A 21579-nucleotide genomic window follows, 5' to 3' on the forward strand; every position below is an offset into this window, starting at 1 on the left:
GAACCAAAAATATTATACTTTTGGTTCCATAACTTGTCAAACTTTCTAGCACTGAATGAGGAAAAAAAGCCTATCAGTCAAATCTGAGTCAAACATGAAATACTTTAAACTGTCACTGCCTCGTTTCAAATGCAACCCGCAGGAGTGAACACATCAAGAAATGTGTCACCAAAATATCTGCAGATATGAAGGTAAAAGTTAACAAGTACACTACAACACATCTGAGCCTTTTAACGGCATCATTTGTCTCAGTTCACCTCTGTGTGACTGATGCAGCAGAACTCGGGAGGCTCTTGAAGACAGTCACAGCTCAAAGACTGCAGTGTGACTCACTGAGAGCGTAATCCGGGCCAGCTCCAGTGAATGAGAGCAAACACGGGGGCTGAAGCAGACAAACAGTACGCGGCATCAACTGATCCACAGTTATCCACCGCCAGAAACATTTGTCACCTTTAACAAATACATAAAGCAAAGGAGACACGGCCGCCCCACATTTAAAGGAGGACAGCGCTTCAAACTAAAGTCACAGGATAATGCAGCCTATTGTAACTTTACTTGGATACAAATAGAGTCTATATGTCTGTCCTGTGGCTATTGCTGATGTGTCCTAGTTGGAGGTTGCATTGATTGTAAGATTGTGAAACTGTAACTTGATAAAGAGAAACGTAGGTATGTGATACATTTAAAAGAAACAACAATATCTATGGGCACTAGGGCTTGTACAGACTAGTCGACTAGTCGGTTTGTCGACTTCACTGCTGTGTCATGTTGACTAGTCACCGATCACGTTACACTAACAACATGGATGCCTCCGAGAAGAAAGGTGAGGATCCCAGCGGGTCATTGCAGCAAACTAGCAGCAAACTAGCAGCGGTTCATCAAGTGTGAAGCCCATACTACTGTGACATGTTTTTTTAACCAAGCTGCACTATCCCATCTTACAAGAGGCTGAGGAGTACTATTAAACGCTATTGATGGTGCTGAGCTGGTGCTTGTTTTTATACAGGCTATACATATCTGCAGAGCACAGTATGTAGTGCATGAGCTGTCTGTTCTCAGCGTATGTATTCAGGTCAAGAATATAGATTTCATTGTTTCAAAGCATTACTTCCTACTGGGTTTTTTAATTAGTGACCTCTATAACAGTCGTCTTTAAAAAATCTGAACTCGTGCAACCCCTAATGGACACTGATATTCCAACAATAATTGGAATAGTAGCCCAGTTACAACAAAATTCCTTGTGCAACGGCCTCAATTCAAACAGACTAGCCTGATCAGAAGGAAAAGCCAATCAGGCTGAGAGGGATGGTGTAAACCTTTTGATCATTTCTTCAACTGGAAAAATATTAACACCTAATAACCATGTAAACATTTAATCCAATCATTTATCTCTGGTTAGAATAACTTCGTTCTTTCTGCCTTTCTGTTTTAATGTTTGCATGTGGAGTAAACATCAGGCGACGAGTGGTCTTTAATGTTTTTGGATATTTATACATTAACGTTTCATCATTAGACGGGTGTAAAAGTACAACTTTTCATTTGTATTTTAAAAGATGAATGGAAAAAAAAAAAATCACATGTCTGATCTGGACTGCGTGAAAAACGTTTTCAAGTGGTTGGAAGATTTTAAATATCACTGACTGGTTGCCGTCCTGTTTGACACGTGAAGCAGACCAAATCCAAAATGTGACTCCAGTGAGCCTGCTGGAAGTGAGATCACACTTGATCACAGACAGGGTTTGGTGTTCAATTTCCTCTTTTGGCAGGCTTATTAAAAATGCACTGTGTCTGCTCATGTTACTGTTGCAGCAAAGTGTTCAGCTCTGCAGGTATTTCTGCCTGTGTTCTCTCTATCGACGAGTTTCTTTGAGCTGAGTCAGCTGATTACAGTGACAGCATGACAATTAGGAGAGATTTTAAACTTAGAGATGTTCATACTGTCCTTCCTGTTTTTGTTTGATGTATAAAATAAGTGTTGGTGTAGCACATAAAAATAAAATGCAAACATGTGGTCGTTATTAATAGCAGTGATTGGAGGAGGTTGAAAATGATCAGCCGCTGCTGGAAGTCTGGATCTTGTCAAACATTATCACAGACTATTGTTGGCTTTCAGAAGAGGCTGTTCAGCCGCCACTGTGTGTGACGGTGAGCCGAGATTACCGCTGCCGCTCCTCTGCGTTCCTGAGATTAGCTATGGAGAACAGACTTGGTTTAACCTTCGCTAAACACTGTTTTGATACAGAAGCTTACAGACCCCAGGTTTCTGTGCTTTAATCTCAAAGTAATTAACAAATTCTCATTATGCAAATGTGTTTCAGGCTGCAGGACGCCGCTGCTGCTGCTGCTTTCATTTGGCCTGGATTGTAAACTGCCTACAAATCAAGTGTACCCCACTATGAGAGCCCGCTTAGCAAATGGATTTGATTTATTCTCGTTTCACTTGAATCCATGTACATCCTCCAATTTGTCATGCACACAAACACCAGGCAGCTGCAACACATGAACACACAACTCCTGGTAATTTCCAGACCAGTGCTCTAACCCCTGAGCTGTGGAGTCATGTTACTGCAACCAGGAACTTCTTTCATTATCAAATAATCACGTTAATTGTTGTGCCTATAAAATGTAAAACCAAATACTGAAAAATGCACAACCATAACAGCTTGCACAGGTTTTCTGACCAACAGCAGCCTAAAAAGGCAAAGATATTCAGTTTATGGTTGTATAAAAGAACAAAAAATTGAACACTGCATCCATTTTGCTTAAAAATCAAGGATGATCATTTCTGCTCTGCCCTTTTATTTAATAAAACATATGTTTGTCACTGGGGGAAAAGGGATGTCAATGCATTCCTATTTTCACACTGTTTTCTTTCATTTTGTCCTAGTATTAAATTACTTTATTAATTAATACTGGTTATTATATTATAATCAATTTTCTGAGCTTATCATCCTTTTTTTGCTGCCTAATGCACTGACTCATCACCCTGCATATCCCCAAAGGGATCAATAGAGTGTCTGCATTACTATCAGGAGCGCCATTTTCACTTAATGTCTCATCACTTAATATATCAGCAGCAGCCTGGCACTAAATTATATAATTTGCCATTCAGGTGTGACAAAATTTCTCAGTCTGAATAAAGGATTCTGGTCCTGAGACAAAATAAAAACAGCGAGTTAGTAATATTTACAATGTATGCTTTCAGTCAAAGCACTGCTGTTCACATTGACAGTAAATCACACGCTTTAAACATCCCATCAAACTGGCGTTTAGATTAAAATAAATGTATATGTGTTATATGTGTGTTTACTCGACATCATTGTAAATGAGGGCTAAGCCCTCAATGATTTTTCGAGTTTAAATAAATCAATTCAATTCAATTCAATTCAAAATGGTCTCCCACTGTTTAGTGAACAAAAGGAAAGATGCTGAATGGCAGCAGAGTTCAAATTAAGCTGGATGAAGATGGTAAAATGGACACTTGACAGTAGCTGCTGAGGACAACTCAGATCTTCAGTCATGGTGGGAAGATGGAGGAGAGTGGGACGTACTATTATGACCACCTTCCTAATTGTGTGTAGGTCTCCCTTGTGCCTCCAAAACAGTTGTGACTCATCAGAGAATGGACATGGGCCTTCTGAGGGTGTCCTGTGGTGTCTGGTAACAGAATGTTGTTTGTGGGGGTCTTTGGGTCCTATGGGTTGAGGGGAGGGACCTCTGTGGATCATCCCACAGATACTTGATCAGTTTGGGATCTAGTGAATTTGGAGGCCAGGTCAACATCTTTTGTTGTTCTTCATGTTTTTTTTAGTTGTTCCTAAAGGGTTTTTGTGTGTGTGTCTGTGTCAGGCTGCATCCTGCTGGGGATGGCTGCTGCCACCAAGGAGTGTCATTGCTATGGGGTGGGGGTGCCTGGTCTGGTCTAGGTGGGTGCTACATGTCTAAGTAACATCCACATGAATGCCAGGTCCAAACGTTTCCCAGCAGAACATTGGATTGTCACAAGATGGTCAATGTTATTTACTTCTCCTGTCAGTGGTTTTAATGTTTTGGCTAATCGGTGTATGCTTATTAGTTTGAGTCCCTACAAATAGATTTCATGTCACAGAAGAGAACAGTTACATAATACATTTCCAGCTTTGCTCAAGAAAACTTTGTCAGAAGTTACACCTTCACCTCTCTTCACCTCCGCCTGGACTTTTCTTCTTCTTTTTTATTCCATCTAATCCCATCGTGACTAAGAGTTGTTTCAGTGCCGGACGGTGACATCATCAGGCTCTCCTCTAAACCTGTCACCTAAAGGAGATTGACGTCCTGCAGGAGCCGGATTGATCTGGCGCTAAGTGCTGCTGTGGCCGGCTAGTCGGGCTCATTTAATCAGTATGGGCCGGCTTCTTGCGGACGTGGCACCTAATCCCCAGCAGATCCCACAGCGCCCAGACACCTTCCTGCTTTAAGGCAGTTAGTGAGACACATGACAAAAACACCTCTTCATCACCACCAGATCTGTGGCAACAAAAATATCAGTTGAAGTATCACGTGAAAATCAGTTTTCACGTCATAATTAAATCTATTTGATTAGAAGTCACTCGATCAGACCTTAACAGTCAGTACACTCACATGCAGATGATTATTCCACTATGATTTCAAATAGCGACAATATACCAACTTTGATCGAGATCATGTAAACACTATGTTCCATGTTGCAAACTAGGCCTTCTTCTGATTCTGTTGCAAGGCTGACATGCATGTATAGATGGCTCAGTATTTGAGGTGGACTGTTTCAGGACAATCAGTGCAGTTCCAGATTCGTCAGAAGGGCTGTAAATCATCCGCACCACTCTCAAGTACAGTCCATCTGTCATTCATTCAACAGCACTGCAGAAAGCTAAGAGTTTTTTTTTTTTTCTTTTCATTGCTGAATGGGCTTTTGTTTTTTTTATAGACCCTAGTCATCTGAACTTCAGGTGTGTACCACCCATAGATGTTCCCAATCAAGAAAACGTACCAACAACCCCAGCTGCCTTTGTTTTCGCTTGGATATCAACAGGTTTTTGGATATGCTCAGATACTACAATTTATTATATTACTGAAGGACTGAAGAGGAAGACAGTGTTGGCACAGACTAACGAGTCCACCATCTGCTGAGTGGAAAGTATTAGTGGAATTGTCACCTTCATTAGTCATGAAGACGGCTGGGTAGGAACCCTGTCTTTTTCAGAATAAGAGCTCTATCAGTTATTAAAACCTGCAGCAGAGCGCAAGAGCTGTGATTTGACCGCTTGGTAGGTAGTTGGTTTGCGCTTTAGTATTTCTGGCTGCTTCTCCATCTCCGCAATTTTCGAATTTATTGTTTTGGATCAATAAAGATGGAACATATCAAAGAAAAGGTTAACTGAGGAGGTTCGGAGATACCAACATTTGTGTTACTCATTTTCGGCAAAATTTTGGCAAAAGTTTCAGTTGCCATTGTTGAAAGTGAAGCAGGAAATAGAAACAAAAATGAACACGACTGGCAAAAGAGACACAGCGCCAACTAGTGTTTGGGTGGTGTTGTTACAGAGCGAGCCAAACTGATGAGGGACAAGTATAAATGGCTCGCACCGGCGTAGGCTTCGTGCGTAGGTTATGGTGTCTATGTTCGCAACACTCCAAAAGTGCCTTTACTGTGACTGAAATAGAAAAATTCTCCCAAGAGTCGGTTATCCATAAGGATGATCGGTTTGTCCTTATAGTTGTGGAGTGGACTCAGTCTGGGGTTATGTTTAAATGGAGGCTGAATGGATCTCATCAGCAGGACAAAGTGAATACTTCGTCAAGCAGTGAGTCAGATCTTTTTGCTTTGGACGGTTGCTTTGGGTTCTGTCTGACCAAAGAACTAACAGATTACAGGAGGAGATAACATGCCAGCAGTTAATCGATAATGACATAATAATTATTTTGCAACTGTAAGTCCCCGGAACTTCAACGTCCAACACATAATAAAAACATTTTAAATCAAACAATCCTGCCTCTCTTTTATATGTCTTAATGTTAAATCTGTCTAACAGGCTGCAACAGAGAATCTGAGAGTTCAGAAATTAAACTGTTTTCTAACTTGAAAATCAGACTCACAACCAGGACGAGGACTAGGAAGTTGAATCAGGAGGGCTTTAAGGAATCTAATACATCTACGTTGAATGAAGCACAGTTCAAAGTAAATTAAATGTATGTATGGATATTGCTATTAAACTCTTTGGCTATTCCAGTCTACCGTGCTGGAAAAATCAAACGCTTTTAATTTGGGTTATTGCTGTTGTTTAAAAGTTAAGTCAGCACCCATTCGACCTCTGACCCCTCTGGCAAACTGCTTGTGTTTGCATCTTTCCTTTCGATCTCCCTGCAGCGCTGATCTCTTTCTCTGCAGAGTCAGAGTGGGACGCTAAAACTTGAGAAATATTGACAGGCTGGGAAATAACTCTAACATCCTGTCAGTGTTTCTCAGCTGAATATTTGATTTTTACTATAAGCCAGCTGTTCCTCTGACAAATCATTCGTCGCCTTAGTCACTAATCGGCGTCATGCGTGAAACAACAGCTAACAAAGCTAGCTGCTGTTCTGCTTCCAGGTAGCCTGAGACGACATTTTCCCCTTTCCCCCCACTCACGTGCCTCCTTTTTCTAGGAAGCGTGGGGATGCAGATGAGAGGAGGGGAAGCTAAAAATAGCATCTCTTCCTTTTTTTTTTTCTTCTCCTCCACAGAAAACAGAAAGCAGCAAAGAGAGCAGGCGGGACGGGGGAGGAGATGTTCTTTGGTGCTACAGTCTGCAGGTGGATCCAGGACATTTGACATTAAAAAGAAAATATTTTAAAAGAAATGTTTGCCTTTTATCTGAGACATTGTTTGGATGTACATCCTTCCTTTCTACACTATATCTATGCCTCAAGCTTTTATTTTGTTACTCCAATGCTTATGACATATATTAATATTCTATATTTCCCGCATTGATGGGGATTTTTAGGGACAGCCTCAAAGCTTCTGAGCTAATTTGCGCAAACATTTAAACAGTCTAAGATTAGACATGTCTTCTTTTTCTCATATTGCAGCTTTAAATGTTCATGGGATATTAAAAGACTCTGCAGAGACCAGTTCCTTCCGTGGCAGCTGTCCTTAAAGAACTGAATGTCATTATTTAGAAATAGATTTCGGAACTTTCGTTTAGTTTCTGTGCAGGTGCGGAGAAGAAAAAAGAAAAACTCTCAGAAAGTGAGCAACATCTGAAATGTAATAAAAAGACATCCTGGTTGGTAGCATAGTGGTGGTAATGTGCGGTAGGCCATGTGAAACTGCAGATACGTCACTGTTGCCCTCATGTCCGACAAGTAAATCCAGAGGATGTGGAGATGTGGCCTGCAGGCGCCGAGCTCGTATTCACTTTAAACCTTACACGACTCTCTGTATTTAAGTGTACTGTGCCATTTTATTGATTAACTTCAATCACCCAACTGCTGATTGGGTGGGCTGACTCAACAATTCCATTATTGTGCAGTTTTCAGTGCTGTATAATACTGTAAAGCTTTGAGGTGGAAGCAGATGAAAGGCACACACACCCACCCACCCACACCCACCCACACACACACACACACACACACTTTCATCTATAGATCCAATTATATATTCTCTTTAGGCTACATCTTCCCCCTGTGTGTTCTCCTCTTTACGCAATAGACTATATCATGCAAGTTACATATTAAATATATATTATAGTTCATATTTTCTTCAAAATATGAATGAATGGACATAAAATGTTTATGGAGGCAAACATTAAATCTGACTAAATGTTTCAGCCCAACACAAGAACACAACAGTCCTAAATTTGAGCCAATGTTTTTGAATTAAAAACCAACAATATTCCAATAATCTTCACGATATTTAGACTAATATTAGATTAGAGGACACTGCATGGGAATCAAATTAATTATACTCACTTAATCGTTATCATAAATTGACTGATAATTCAATGCATTCCGTTCAAAAATAAGATCTGATCGCTGTCGTCCAGTTTGCACCATGAATGTTTGTGTTTTATTCCATTGTTCCTGCCCCATTTTCTTCATCTAAACCATCGGACGGTGTGAAACGCCTTTTCCTGCAGGACAGGCCCCGAGTCAAACCAGAGATGCACTAAAGCAGCAGAAGCAGCTTTCATCCATCCACACACACACCTCGAATCATTTTACATGCTACATCTATGACGGTTTTTCTGGTTTTCACAATGGAAACAGCTGTTAGAGAGCGCATCTTACAGGCTATCAAAGCTTCTTGAGCCTGAAATCCTTCTCACGGTGTTTAAAACGAATATTAAATATAGATTGTGGCGCATTTAAATATAAATGGGAGATTTCATGTCAATGCACAAGAAAATTAAAGAAAGGAAAACCAACCTTTATAGATTTCTATCCGGCTGCTATCCACCGCGTCCAAGCACCCGCAGAAACACCACCACTGTCTGTCAAGTCAGAAAGGCTGCACGCCACAACTTCCGGCTACCAAGTCCAAAATAAAAGCCACTTAAAATGGTTCTGCCATAAAAATAATAATAAAAAAATGAAAATAAAAAAAATATTCAACTGAAAAAACAACAACTATTGTGAAATATTGGTGACTTTAAAAAAAAAATCAGATAATTCAAGAAGTTTCTGAAGATACATGTTGACATGTTTGTTTCCTACCCTACATTTTCTGATACTACAGTGTTTTACTGTAGGGACATTCAAAAGAGAACCTGATTCAATTGTCTTCTAAGTTTCACTAAATGAGTTAATTAAATAAATAAAGTTACTTCCTGTATTCAGATTCCTTACTCCACATAGCAAAATTGCTCCATTACAAGTCCATACACTATGGGTATAATATCATTCGATTGACATTGGTAATTTTGAAGCAGTTTGTGCATGACTGCCATTAAAATTGCAATTTAATAATCTAATTGATTGTTTAATTGTATGGACAAGATCAAAAACATCCTCACAGTTTTATTCAGAGCCAAAAGTGACACCATGCAATATATATTTTTCAGATTTTATTTATTTTTTATTTTATTTATGTTTTGAACTTAAATTAAACCAACGGATCATCACATTTGTAAATCTTTAATCAAATCTTCAGATTTTTATGCATATAATCGACGGAGTTTCACTTCAAAGGTTTAAACGTGAGCGACTCATCGGTTTTATCTTGAAAGGAACTTAAATATCCGGTCTTTCGGCAACGCCGCGATTACTACTCAAATGACGTTGAATGAATGACAGGAGGGCGGGACTTGAAAGGCGGCGCGGATGATTGACGGTCCTTCTGGCGAATCCGGAACCGCAACGATTGTCCTGAAACAGTCCATCTCAAATACTGAACCGGTCGTTTATTATTGATGAGCCCTGCCGGAGAGACTGAATTATTGATCAGAACGGTCAGCAGTAAGCACTGCTGCCATCTCCACCTAATAACGGACACTGGTCTTAGGATGGTTAGTGCAAAGATATAGGCTAATTGCAAGTGAATTATCATCATAGAGAACCTCTAAGGATTCAAAATAAATCACTATCACAGTCACTCAAACGCACAAAACAGATAATTATAACATGAACATGGCAGAGATATTATAGAAAATGCACATTTTAAGAATTATATTGAGGAATAATTTAGGTTTTAGCATCAGTGATGAATAAATACTCTGGTTTCATGGATCCCTAGATAAAACTACACTTTAAATTATGAATTAAAAAGTTATATAAAGTTTTACTGTACTATTAACACACTTTTGCATATCTATATGTAAACAGAGTGACATAGATATAATTTGGGTTTTGGTCCAAAATTAGAAGCAGAAAAGCAAAAACACCGGTTTCACTCTACTTTAAGTGAAATGTTTATTAATGTGACTCTGAGTAACTGCAACTCTTACTGTGGGCACCATGACTAGGGTGATTATACAGGTACAGTATATTCATTTTTCTAATGTTTATATTTATTTGTATGTTATATCCAATTACATAGCAAAATGTAGCTGCAATACTATAAAATGTAGTTGGAAAATTATGCTCATTCATATGTCTATAATATATTTTAATGTGTTATTTTAATGTGTTAAATATTTGTTATCTGTTAAGAGGTATTATATTTGAAATGGGGCTGTAGTTCCTCCAAACCAGCAGGGGGCGCACACATTGAGTAGTGTTGTCTGATCCTCCCCGCCAGCAGGGGGCGCTCAGACTCACTGTCACTTTACTGAGATCTTTCTTTTAGTTCCCTTCCGTAAGAGCTCTGTTTACCTCCATACATTAGGGGTTTATGGATTTATGAGCACATGTAGCAGACATACGTGGAAATATTGAAAGTGTTTTGTTTAGTTAAGGTAAGGGGAAACGTACGTCAGAGTCCGACACAACACCGGCTCAGACTCGTCTCTCATCGGTTGGTTTGTTGCATGTGCTGTTCACCAGAGTCATTATGAAATTGAATGTGAATAGTGTAACCACCGGTCAATGTCAACACGTGGGCCGTGGTAAATAGAAAGCGGTTCATTAAACGGTTATGTTCCGTAGTCAGGAAAGCCGATATGTTTATTCTGCTTTAAATTAGCCGGGTTGTCTGACTGCTAGCTAACGGCTAAGGGTTAGCTAAAGTGGCAGTTGGGATATGAACGTGAAGGCATCACCAGCTCTTAATTCACCCAGTCACAGACGAAACTATGAAAATAGATGCCTTAATCACAATAAAACAATGCATTGGATAGACGGGGTGATCAAATTAGCCTCTTGATAGTTTTTGTAGTTGTTTTGTAGTTGCTATATTTGTTTAAAAGTGTCTAAATACATTATAAACAGTGTCTACACAATAGAAGCAATGGCCGCAACAAACACAATTTGCAGTTTTAAATATCAGAGCAGATCGTTGTTTTTATGATGTTATTTTGTGCCTTTGAGAGAGAGCGAGAGAGTGTGTGTGTCTGTGTGTGTGCTTACTTTTATTTTGACACTCCTGCTGTCCAAAACAATATTTGGACACTTAAGCAAATGTAATCACAGCTGTCTCCTTTGAGATTATGAATGGTTTGCGCCATCATTCTCTCCCTCTGAACCCACACTTGTTAATCCTGTTTGTATTGGTCTGGGAAGTGGAGTTGTCACTGGCCAAGTACTTAATGGGCCTGTAGATGCAACTGGATATCTGCGTAGGAGAAAATCGTCCCTGGGCCGATACATAGTGAATGAATGAATTATGTAGGTAAAAGAAAATACAAATATGTGTAATCCTTGAAGACCACAAACATAAAGGCACAAAAGCTCAAAAAAATTAAATAAATAAATAAGATGTGTACACAGACTGGACACAGATTTTCCAGCCAGAGCTTTTTAAAATTAACAATTCGTAAATTTGTCCAGCTGGCTAGCATAAAAGACAATCAAATCATTTAAAATGCATTTCCTGGTAGTGAGTCAAAGGGAACTTTTTATACTTTTTTTTTTTTTTTTTAATCCTTCACATACAGAAAGAGACGGAGAGCTGTTTTTCTTCTGCAGATGCCAAGCACTCTCTCTGCGGTACAAACGTCATGCTTCCCCGGGCGGGTAAAGATTTTCTGGTGCGCATACGGTTCTTCTGGAGGCCTCTATTCCAGGGTCGGTACCTGCTGCTCACCAACACGCTGAGCGGAGGGGTCATGCTGTCTCTGGGAGACATCCTGCAGCAGACTCGAGAGAACCGCAGGGAGCCGGGCAGAGTCCGAGACTGGACAAGGACAGGTGAGAGGGAGAAGTGGACGTGTCATAAATAGATATTAATGTAAAATCTGTACACGAGAGCACGGGCTGTGTTTGGTTCACTATGAGTGCTTATCATGTTTTAGAGCTGTGTTGTTAATCAAACACTTATACCTGTTTTTGATCTTCATTCAACTTTCTCATATTTGCTGAAATTAATTCAATCTTCTCCCCTTAATTCACTGTACAGGTCGCATGTTTGTGGTGGGCTGCTCCATGGGCCCAGTGCTGCACTACTGGTACGGTTGGCTGGACAGAGTGTACGTGGGCAAAGCTCTGGGGATCTTGAGCAAGAAGGTGCTGGTGGACCAGATGGTCGCCTCACCAACGTTGGGGATCTGGTACTTTTTAGGTGAGAAGGGGTTAATTGTCACCAAGCTGGCCCTCTCCAACAGTGCACACATACACACCTGACATCTGGGTGTGAGCACATCAGTAGTTTCTTAGTGACACACACACACGCACGCGCACACACACACACACACACGTAAGACTGCGTGTACAGAGTCAAAGGTTGTATTTAAAGACGTGGGTGAGGTAAAACAAAAGACGTATGCTTTAACCAGAGGTGTGTGGGGTTCAAAGGTCTCCAATGATAAAGCCTTTGTACGTTTTCATAGCGACTGTGAGCCACGTTTTATAAGAGTTCAGTACCCTTCCTGGCCTTCTGGTTGATCTTAATAAACGTGGCTCTGACGCACATCTGACAGACAACTTTGTTTATCGCAGGTATGGGTCTGCTGGAGGGACACAGTTTATCTGAAGGATGGGCGGAGTTCACCGACAAGTTCTGGGAATTTTACAAGGCAAGTTCAGCTGTCATGGTCTGGCCTACATCACACATTCTTATTTGTTCTTAACCAAATATTCTACATTTATAGCTGCAACTCAACGTAACTGCTTTGTCAGTGCTATAAACACAAGGGGAAAACCTAATAGATTGATTGATTTTGTTCTGCTCAGCTTTCCAGATGTGGAGAAATAAAATTTACCACATCATCAACAATCCTTTGTGCTTTTGGGACACATTAGTTAGTGGGAAAATTTGAATGGCATTGTTGTCACATGAACAAACATACCTGTTTCACAGAAGATATTTTGAGTGGTCACAGTAGGGTAAGCGCACATGTATTTATGATGGCTGCCCCCCATATAGCGGAGGCCCTGTAGTCGTTTATTCTGGTTCACATTCTGATTAGGAAACACCTTTTGCATTGCTCTGAATAAAATAATCGATGAGATAAAAGCATTTACATGCCCCAAGTTATTAATCAGAATATAACATAACACAAAATATAAGACTAGAACAGTTTTACCCAATTTACTGACTTCTCCGTCTTTATTAAATAGAAGGTGACCAAAACGGACCTACGTTTTCAACTGTGCTGCCTAAGTTTATTCTGACTTCATTCATTCATTCATTCATATTATTGTGGCACATAAAATACGATAAAAACACACACAGCATTTCGTGTCTCTGTCCCTCCTGAAACCTTTCATCCTTTCATGTTGATCTCGTGTGGGGCAAAAATAATGAGCAAATATTTTCCTATTGAATGGATTACTGAAGGTTTACACAACCCAACCTTCGTCTGTACTGAGTGAGGTAGTAACATGAGGCATTGTATTCTGATTGGGCTGTTATTGATTGTTATTATTACTGGAACATTAGTGTATATGTTAACGCAGCCACTGAAACACTTAATGGAACTGAGCCATCATTAATACATCTGTGCTTTTCCTACTGTGACAAGTCAAAGTATCTTCTTTCAACAGGCTTATTAAGAAAACCTTAACAAATAAACACTGGGTTCAGATAACATACAGGCACGACAATGTTACGCATCGTACAGAACATACAAGGACTTTGTAAAGGTTGTGTTTATTTCACACTCACTTCTCTTCTGCAACTGGTGTGTGTCGAAAGAATAATTTAAAAATATCTCATGGCTGCATTATCCACTGTGTCAATTTTTAGTTGTTGTGTTTAGCTGTAACATGAGTTTAACTTTTAAGATTAAATAATACATTCACTTGCCATTTTGTTAGGTACACTAATGAAATCAAAGTTATTCTATTATAACTGTCCTGCACTAAATCTTAGCTTCATAAAGGTTTTGGTATTCCGCATCAGTTGACGCAGAGGCACCCAATACGTCCATCCGATGAACCGGTAGATCGCGCAAGGGAGTGCGGATGCATGTTTTTCATCTATCTGTTGTACGTCCAGAACGAACAAGACGACGTTCATCTTCTGTATTTGCGTTTCATAGCAAAACGCCCTTCAGTTCAGCAGCATAAATTTACAGCCATGCACAACAACAATAACAACAACTACTCAAAATTACTGTCTTTCCCATAGGACTATTTTTGAATTGTAAAAATAGCTCGCCAAAAAAGTGTTGCCACCCCTGGTTTAAAATATACGACAGAGCTGTCGATTCAATTTAGTTTTTTTATTTTGGAGGCTATGGTTTGTAGTACTGTCGACCCCAACCCCATTTTTAGTCAGTGGCCTTGGCTAAAAAGTAGAACCACTTTTGTGTGAACAGCAATACAAGCTACATCCTAGAAAAGTTGAATTACCACCTCTCTGATGATGTTTCAGCATGAACTCAACATTATAACATTCATGAAGCGAAGATCTGGTGGAGGGCTGTTATATTTTAATGCATTTCTATTCACTAGTGTACCTAATGAAGTGGCAAGTAAATGTATTTTTACTTTTTTTTTTTACGAAGCTTGCTTGTTCTCCATTCAGTGAATTTATAGAAGCAGAAAGCTTGGTTGCTCGCCAGCCAAATGTAACAGATCGCAAACACAGCCACCCAGTCGTAGCCAGTTCCAGCGTTCTGCCTTGTGTTGATTTCCCAGAAGATGGAGCAGACATCCCGCCTCTCATCTCAGCTTTAACGATGTTTGCGTTGGGTAATTCATCCTTGTTTGTTTATGCTAATCTCCGTTACCCTTGCTGACAGGCGGACTGGTGCGTTTGGCCTGCTGCTCAGATGATCAACTTCTACTTCCTCTCCCCCAAATATCGTGTTGTGTACATCAACTTCATCACCTTAGGGTGGGACACCTACCTCTCCTACCTCAAACACAGAGTAAGTCTGCGTCACAGGAAGGTTTTATGTTACATTTTTTAACCCTATGGGCCTTTATATAAAATGTATAAAGTTTAATAATAATCAAATGTATGTACACACATGATTAGGAGCATTTTTAAGAATAGACCTGGGTGTAATTATTACTGTGCTTCTATGAAGCTAAATCATGTGAATGCTGAATAATAATCTGTCTCAAGGTTTCTCTATAGTATATACACTGCCTGGCCAAAAAAAAAGTCACCACCTGGATTTAACTAAGCAAACAGATATGAGCCTCCTATTGGATAATTACTGCATGGGTGATTATCCTTCAGCTGGCAACAAGTTATTTAACCCCAACTGATCCAATGAGTAGCTTCTCATTTCTTAAACAACCATGTCTAAAGACACATCCTGTGGTCGTGGAAAAGATGTTAGTCTGTTTGAGAAGAGTCAAATCATTGCCATGCATCAAGCAGAGAAAACATCTAAGGAGATTGTAGAAACTACTAAAACTGGATTAAGAACTGTCCAATGCATTATTAAAACAGGGAAATTGAGGAACCATCGCATCAGGGTAAGAAGAGAGGCAGATGAAGTGATGCAGTGCACCCATCATTCCTAGTGCCTACTGTACAAGCCTGTGGGGGCAGTGCTATGATCTGGGGTTGCTGCAGTTGCTCAGGTCTAGGTTCAGCAACATTATGTGTCCAAAGAATGAGGTCAGCTGACTACCTGAATATACTGAATGACCAGGTTATTCCATAATTTTTCTTCCCTGATGGCATGGGCATATTCCAAGATGACGGTGCCAGGATTCATGGGGCTCAAATAGGTAAAGAGTGGTTCAGGGAGCATGAGACATAATTTTCACACATGCATTGGCCACCACAGAGTCCAGATCTTAATCTTTGGGATGTGCTGGAGAAGGCTTTGTGCAGTGGTCAGACTCTCCCATCATCAATACAAGATCTTGGTGAAAAATGAATGCAACACTGGATGGAAATAAATCTGGTGACATTGCAGAAGCTTATCGAAACAATGCCACAGCGAATGCGTGCTGTAATCAAAGATAAAGGCGATCCAACGAAAAATTAGAGTGTATGACCTTTTTTTGGTGGCGGCTCTTTTTTTGGCCAGGCATTGTATTTATTTTATTTATATTATTTTATTTATTTTTTATTTTTTTTATATATATATTTTTGTCATAATGAATGTTACATTTAAAAATGCTGCCACTAACTTGGATCATCTCGAAAACAATACACAGTGAGATCCAAAAATCCAAAAATCCAAAAATCCAAAAATCACGCTGTCCCCCGTGCGCCACTGGGCGAATCGGACCATGTCATGATCCACCTGATTCCAGCATATAGACAGAAACTTAAACTCTGTAAACCTGCTGTGAGGACATCTAAGATGTGGACCAGTGAAGCTGTGGACCGCTTAAGGGCATGTTTGAACTGTACTGACTGGGACACTTTCAAGGCGGCAACAAACAGTTTGGATGAGTACACAGAAGCAGTGACATCATACATCAGCTTCTGTGAGGACTGCTGTATTCCAACACGCACCAGGGTGAGTTATAACAATGACAAACCCTGGTTCACAGCCAGACTCAGGCACCTCAGGTTGGAGAAGGAGAAGGCATTCAGGAGTGGAGACAGAGAGAAATTCAAAGAGTCAAAGTACAAGTTTAGCAAAGCGGTGAGGGAAGCTAAACGACAGTACTCAGAAAAGCTGCAGAGCCAGTTTGCAGCCAACGACTCGAGCTCTGTCTGGAGGGGCTTCAAGAACATCACCGACTACAAGCCCAAACCCCCCCACTCTGTGAACGACTCACGCCTGGCCAACAACCTGAATGAATACTTCTGCCGCTTTGAAAGACAATGGGACAGTACCACGTCCACCACCCCCCACGATGACACCTCTCCCACCAGCACTGGTATCTGTGAAACCTCACAGGCCCTCACACCAGTGCCCCCCTCCTCCCCGACAACAACAGTGGCCAAGGCTCCTTCACAGCCGGTGGTCTCAGAACCTCCCCCCTCCATCTCACCTCTCACCATCCTGGAGAAGGACGTGAAGAGGCTGTTTACGAGGCAGAACCCCCGCAAGGCTGCTGGACCAGACGCTGTGTCTCCATCCACCTTGAAGCACTGTGCTGATCAGCTGTCTTCAGTGTTCACGGATATATTCAACATCTCACTGAAGTCATGTCACGTGCCAGCTTGCTTCAAGGTCTCCACCATCATCCCAGTCCCCAAAAAGCCAAGGACTACTGGACTCCATGACTTCCGCCCTGTTGCCCTGACATCGGTTGTGATGAAGTCTTTTGAACGCCTTGTGCTTTCACACCTCAAGGACTTAACAGACCCATTCCTGGACCCCCTGCAGTTCGCCTACAGATCAAACAGATCTGTGGATGACGCTGTCAACCTGTCCCTCCACCTCATCCTCCAGCACCTGGACTCCCCCAGATCATATGCCAGGGTCCTGTTTGTGGATTTCAGCTCGGCCTTCAACACGGTCGTTCCATCTCTACTACAGGACAAACTCTCCCAGCTGACCGTGCCTGACTCCATCTGCAGGTGGATCACAGACTTCCTGTCTGACAGGAGGCAGCATGTGAGGCTGGGAAAACACATCTCAGACTCCCGTACCATCAGCACAGGTTCCCCTCAAGGCTGTGTCCTTTCTCCTCTGCTCTTCTCCCTGTATACCAACAGCTGCACCTCCAGTCACGAGTCTGTCAAGCTCCTGAAGTTTGCGGATGACACCACCCTCATCGGGCTCATCTCAGGTGGAGATGAGAGAGCCTACAGATTGGAGATTGACCGCTTGGTGACTTGGTGCAGCCGCCATAACCTGGAGCTGAACGCCTCCAAGACAGTGGAGATGATCATGGACTACAGGAAGAACACAGCCCCACTCCTCCCCATCATCCTGTGTGACTCTACAGTCAACGCTGTGGACTCCTTCCGTTTCCTGGGCACCATCATCTCCCAGGACCTCAAATGGGAGCTGAACATCAGCGCCCTAATTAAAAAAGCACAGCAGAGGATGTACTTCCTGCGGCAGCTGAAGAAATTCAACCTGCCAAAGACAATGATGGTTCACTTCTACACTGCCATCATTGAGTCCATCCTCACCAACTCCATCACCACCTGGTATGCTGCAGCCTCTGCTAAGGACAAGAGCAAACTGCAGCGTGTCATTCGCTCTGCAGAGAAGGTGATTGGCTGCAGTCTGAAGTCTCTCGACGAGCTGGACGCTTCCAGGACTCTGAAGCGTGCAGCTAAGATTGTGGCTGATCCCTCTCATCCTGGACACGGACTATTCAACAGACTCCCCTCTGGCAGACGGCTGCGATCCATCGAGTGCAGGACCACTCGCATGGCGAACAGTTTTTTCCCATCCGCAGTGCGTCTGCTGAACAATGCCAAGCCCCCCCCATGAACACATCAAACCCACTACCATCCCACAGTAAATGTTCTGGTGGAATATACATATACATATATATACTGTGTATATATTTTTGTATTTTGTTGTATTTTTATGTTTACATATCTGAGAGCAAGTTTCTATATTTATTCTATAATATAGTTTCTATATTTTATTTTATTTTATTTTATTTTATTTTATTTTAGGCGTAACAACACCAAAGCAAATTCCTTGTATGTACGATCATGCTTGGCAATAAAGTCTATTCTGATTCTGATTCTGATTCTGATTCTGAAAGTCTGAGGATACTTCTGTTTTGCGCTAATTTTATAAATATCCCACCCACACAACTTGTCAACTGCCTGCAGGAACTCAAATCATGGATGACCACAAACCTACTCAAACTTAACAGTAACAAGACAGAGCTCATGGTGGTGGCCCCTGCACCACTGCTCAGGAAAATTGGAGACCTGGCCCTGGTCGTGGATGGCTGCTCCATCTCCCCATCTACTGAGGTGCGCAACCTGGGTGTTATCCTGGACTCCACTCTCTCCTTCAGGTCTCACATTAACAGTGTCACCAAGTCTGCCTTCTACCACCTCAGAAGCATCTCACGACTCCGGCCCTCACTCACACATTCAGTAACTGAGACACTCATCCATGCCTTCATCACCGTCCGCCTGGACTACTGCAATGGTGTCCTGTCTGGACTGCCCACCAAGGCCCTTAGCAGACTCCAGTATGTTCAGAACTCAGCTGCCAGGGTTCTAACCCACACAAAGCCATGGCAGCATATCACTCCCATTCTCCAACAGCTTCATTGGTTGCCAGTCAAGTCACGCATCGCCTACAAGATCCTCCTGCTCACCTACAAATCTCTCCATGGACTCTCACCACAATACCTCACTGATCTCCTCCACCCCTACACTCAGTCACGCTCCCTGCGGTCCTCTGACAAGGACCTGCTGGCCATCCCCCGGACCAGGTTGCGGACTTTTGGGGACAGAGCTTTCTCTGTCAATGCTCCCACACTCTGGAACACTCTACCACTCCATGTTCGCTCTGCCCCGTCCCTGCCCATGTTCAAAAAGCACCTCAAAACATTTCTTTTCACAAAGTCCTTTGACCCCCCCCCCCCCCCCCCCCCCCATTGTTAAGCGACCTTGGGTACTATGAAAGGCGCTATATAAGTCCAAGCTATTATTATTATTATTATTATTATGTACTTTAGAATTGATAAATTAAAATTGAGCTTAAGAGTTTATGTGAAAATAGGAATCTATTAAAAATGTACATGCATTTCAGTATATTCCAGTATACTGTTCCCCTGTTGTACTTAAATGACAGCAGTGCTGGAGCTGCATGGATTCCACTAGTTAAAAACCCCCCTCATAATCCATGTTATCCCAGCATGATGTGATGACGTATAAGACCTCAATTGCTCCCATAAATAAAAGCAAATGTGGAGGAAAGTCCAAGGCAGTCAACATTCCTCGGTCTTGTTTGATCTTGAGGTGTGTTTAGGTTCGTTACCCTGCTGCTGTGTGACTCCTTCTCCATAAAGGTAAAGAACTGAAGAACTGAGCAGGATGCATCCTGACACAGCCACCCTCAGAAGGCCCATGTCCATTCCCTGTCCATTCATTCTTCGTTGTTTCATGTTGAATTTCCTTCTTGCTCTTCAGTTACACAAGTGAGGTCGTATTGATTGTTTGACATGTCCACTGGTTTCTGTTGTGTTGACAGGATGAGAAACACCCTGATCTGGGATCAGACAGCAAATCTGTAGACGTTCAGCAGGAAGGTCTCCCACCGTCTAAACCTCTGGAGGAGAAGTCTTAGAGAAGGGTTCATCCTCAGCTATGAAATTAATCAAAGGCAAATGTATGTTGTTGATTTCATGTGTGCAGACTTCTTTTCCTCCCTTGGAAAGTGCAACAGTTTGGGTAAAGTTTAAACTGACTACAAGTATCTGTGGACGATGAAGAAGAGCTGGACCACTTTTCTCTTCGTGTCTGAAGAGTTTTAAATCTGTGTCTGTGCAATTTGTCTGTCTATGTCTGAATGATGTGTTCTCCTCTGGGAGCGTTCAGGGATGAAGAGCTGTTTCACTGCCCTCAGCTGCTGCACTGTCCAGCATGAATGTCCCATGTTCCAGTTGCTGTAGTAGGAACTTCAAAACGCAGACAGTTCATTCCCAAAACTTATAACCTTATTAAGTGTTTGTTGCCTTGCAGCACCTAAAAGTTAAAATGCTCTAGTACTTTTATTCATGTGCTGTTGTGAATCTGTACTGATGTTTTTTTTTTTTTTTTTTTTTTTTTTTTTTTTTTTACAATAGCCCATTGAAACTTTGCCTTAATAGATACACCAATGCAAACCGTCGTTTTCATGCCAAATAACCTCTACCAATTTGTCCTTTTGGGGTACTAACATTGCATGATTGTGGCTCTATTAAGGGATAATGGTTAAATATAAGAGCTCCTATATTTTATTCTAAGAAACAGATGTGTACATGTAAACTTGATTCCTGATACACTGTGGACTTATTTTTAACTGTGCAGTAGATTTACTGTATTAATAACCTTATATACTGTGGATTTCTACCAGCTAGCTAATGCACCTTTAGTTGTGGCAGGTCCAGAGATGAATCAGTTTGTGTGGTAATAGAAAAACTGCATGAATGGTGTTGACATGAAAGTGGATGTCTGTGTATCATGTTTAAATTAAGTATTTTTATGGTTGAATTTTGCACCCTGTTATTTAAAAACATATCTTATACCCTGATTATGCTTAATGTTTGACAAGCAGAGTATCATAATTATCATATTTATGATGTACTTTAAAAACCTGTTATTTTGAAGAAATAAAAAAAGTCTGAAATCTTTCAGGAACTTTAAAATAGATAGGCTGATATCCTTGTTTGTGCAGTTATTTTTTTACACTCAGCTGTGTTTACAAAGGGAGTTTCGCTTACAGTAACTTATCTCAGTGCAACATGTACTGAGATGTAATACTCCAGTGTTAGCACGTGTTAGCATCTCTGGATTATACCTATTTTAACACAGAAATATGTCTGTGAAGATTCGCAGTCATCCAGGTCCTGATATATCTAATTCAATTGTGACAATACACAGTTATTTAGTTATTTGTTATTTTATTTATGCTGCACCGTTCAACTGCACAGTTAAAGTCAAGCGATATCAGTATAATACACTGATCAGGCATAATATTATGACCACATTCC

The 21579-nt window shown here is 41.2% G+C and overlaps 1 protein-coding gene across 1 annotated transcript; it reads left to right on the forward strand.

Annotated features, from left to right (window-relative positions):
- Positions 1 to 10163: 10163 nt before the first annotated feature.
- On the forward strand, positions 10164 to 20647 carry mpv17l2 (MPV17 mitochondrial inner membrane protein like 2). The gene is made up of 6 exons (XM_084548546.1): positions 10164 to 10391; positions 11529 to 11781; positions 11990 to 12151; positions 12529 to 12605; positions 14778 to 14906; positions 20079 to 20647. The coding sequence occupies exons 2-6, from the start codon at positions 11592 to 11594 to the stop codon at positions 20172 to 20174; spliced, it is 654 nt and encodes a 217-aa protein (XP_084404672.1). The 5' UTR covers positions 10164 to 10391; positions 11529 to 11591; the 3' UTR covers positions 20175 to 20647.
- Positions 20648 to 21579: the final 932 nt, after the last annotated feature.

The sequence above is a fragment of the Chelon labrosus genome (assembly GCF_963514085.1).
Source record: "Chelon labrosus genome assembly, chromosome: 7".
NCBI lineage: Eukaryota > Metazoa > Chordata > Actinopteri > Mugiliformes > Mugilidae > Chelon > Chelon labrosus.

Excerpts from the sequence above, each read along its gene's own strand:
- mpv17l2 (XM_084548546.1), top strand. The coding sequence starts at position 11,592 with ATGCTTCCCCGGGCGGGTAAAGATTTTCTGGTGCGCATACGGTTCTTC. Across the intron at positions 12,606-14,777 it reads AGTTCTGGGAATTTTACAAG|GCGGACTGGTGCGTTTGGCC; the intron begins GCAAGTTCAGCT and ends CCTTGCTGACAG. Across the intron at positions 14,907-20,078 it reads TCTCCTACCTCAAACACAGA|GATGAGAAACACCCTGATCT; the intron begins GTAAGTCTGCGT and ends TTGTGTTGACAG.